This window comes from Sphaeroforma arctica, assembly GCF_001186125.1.
Source record: "Sphaeroforma arctica JP610 unplaced genomic scaffold supercont1.695, whole genome shotgun sequence".
Classification (NCBI taxonomy): domain Eukaryota; class Ichthyosporea; order Ichthyophonida; genus Sphaeroforma; species Sphaeroforma arctica.
Window position 1 is genome coordinate 47,382 of NW_014039863.1, and position 2,318 is coordinate 49,699.

The 2,318-nt window shown below is 37.1% G+C and overlaps 1 protein-coding gene across 1 annotated transcript; it reads left to right on the forward strand.

The window, feature by feature from the left end:
* Positions 1–1,768: 1,768 nt before the first annotated feature.
* Positions 1,769–2,096, forward strand: SARC_08094 (hypothetical protein; the record flags this gene model as incomplete). Its single annotated transcript, XM_014297943.1, has 1 exon — positions 1,769–2,096. A coding segment is annotated over exon 1 (171 nt), but the record flags the coding sequence as incomplete, so codon positions are not given.
* Positions 2,097–2,318: the final 222 nt, after the last annotated feature.

Sequence of the window (2,318 nt, forward strand, 5' to 3'; positions counted from 1 at the left end):
TTTTGTTTACACAGTCCCATTTCATAACCCGTCCAATTGACATACACAATTGCACACGTACTAGTATACAGCATCGGCATCCATCTTATTTACTTTTACGTTATTATCGCCTTTACTACGCACGAAACTCACAATATGTAATAGAATTTACAATTGTATTCAATATTAATAAAAGATGCATCACAAACTATAGTCTTACTTCAAATACTTTTATGACTTTACCAAAGGTCCCATGTTACATTCGTATTCAATATTATTAAAACGTATAATAAAAATATGAAGTCTTACTTCAATCAGATGCTGCCAGTTCCTCTCCTCAATCCCTGATATCCTCCATTACATTGCACACATGCATTGCACATCCAACCTGTTCCGGTCCTCAACGCACGGATGTCCACTTAAACCTTGCAAGTTATTCTATTACTTTTGCAGAATTACCACATATACTATGCACAATAGTTAAATCATGTCAAACAATCAGTTCTTCTTGATTGCACACATATACAGGCGGGTCACACTGCGCAGCACAACAAACCAAACAATGCACACCTACATGCCTTTAAGAATACAGTCTGATATTCTACTTACGAAGTATTATACTTTCCTTTCCATACACTGTTCACATCACCTGCACTCCTCATATGAATAACATCATGAACTCCCCAACATACAACTATATATTCACCTAACATGACCATTTTTCTCTCGCACTTATCAATACCTTGCTATTGGCAATAAATGCAAGCATCAATCATGCCAACATATTTTTGTTTACCCCCCTTTTTTTTTACTACTCCCAAACCTTCCAAATCCTAATTTTCTTTCCACTTCAAATTTACTTCTTCAATTTCAAATTTTCTTTCCCTCTTCAATTTTTCTTTTTCAATTTCAAAATCATGTGAAAAAAATTCTACAAAGTTAACGCTTTCAGTCCCCGTGTCGGAGACTTTTTTTATGTATTTACTGCTAGAGAAGATTTATATAAAAAAACAGAATTATTTTTAGTGGTGTCCAAATGTTTAATTTAGAAAAAAGGCTATGGTACATGGTCCGAAATATTCTACACATAAAGTCAAACCTCTTTTTTGTCTACCTCTTTTTTGTCCATATTTTAATTCTGGGGGACTTCAAACTTATTTGCACTATATACCAGAATACTGCTGTGTGAATTCACGTGTGGCTTGCTACACTCTCAAGAGAAATGCATTATGTAGCACGTGCTTTTACGATAACCTATAAATGAAATAAAATATAATGTAATTAAGAATAGCGGTCATACTCGCTTGTTAGTGTGAGCGTTCAATGTATGTATTCTGTGTTGTTCTTGGTGCGGGATATAGTAGTCAGGAATATTGTCTCCCAAGTTATAAATATGCTTCCCGCCAACAACAGAGCCAGACGACACGCCATGAATTGAACCACGAATTAGATCAATGTCGATGCTTCAACGTTTTGAATAGAGATGCATTTGATATGCACGTATGTACGTTACTGTACCAGTGTTTGTACCTCTAGAGTGAGCTATTGAGCCACTAACTCTACTTATATAACTTTGTCTACCTCTGTTTCTGTCCAAGTGTAGACCTGAAAGAGACCCCGGACAAAAAAAAGAGGTCTGCCTGTACAGTGTACAAGATACTTTTTTTGTACACACAAAGAAGGGAAACGGGAATCATTCATATAAAAAAAGAGTCCGAGATTGTAAAAAATAATATCAAATAATTAAATAGTACTGTAGTATTCAGAATTTCAGAACTACAATACATCTCCGATTACGTGCAACGAACTGTCCACATGAAATTCAAGCGTCTGCAGGCTGCAAGGTGGGTACACTTAAAAGAAGCACACCTCTGCACGTTAATAGACCAATGTGTAGTAAAGTTTATCTATTGACACAGTAATTTATGCCTGAGATACGCTAAACCATGTTGAAAAAGACCGACTTGGGGCGGAAACGCAGCCAAAGTGTGAGCGACTTGACGGAACTCACGGATAAGAGTGCGGCACTCACCGAATCTGGGAGTCCTTCAAATAAAGATAAAGCCGTTACACCCGGCTTCAATCTAGATGCCTTGAAAGTTCTTGACTTTTTGCAGGTAAGTTTTAGGTCGTATTTTTTAGGATGGATTAATAGCTGTGTGCAGAAGTGTTCAGATCCATATCTACAGTATACACGCACATCTACGCAAAAATAAAACATGCCAATTCACCCGAACTAACACACACACGCCCATACACACGAAAGCACACATATCCAAACACACACGTGAAAACATGCAAAGCCGCATCTAAACACCTACACATACACACACACACAC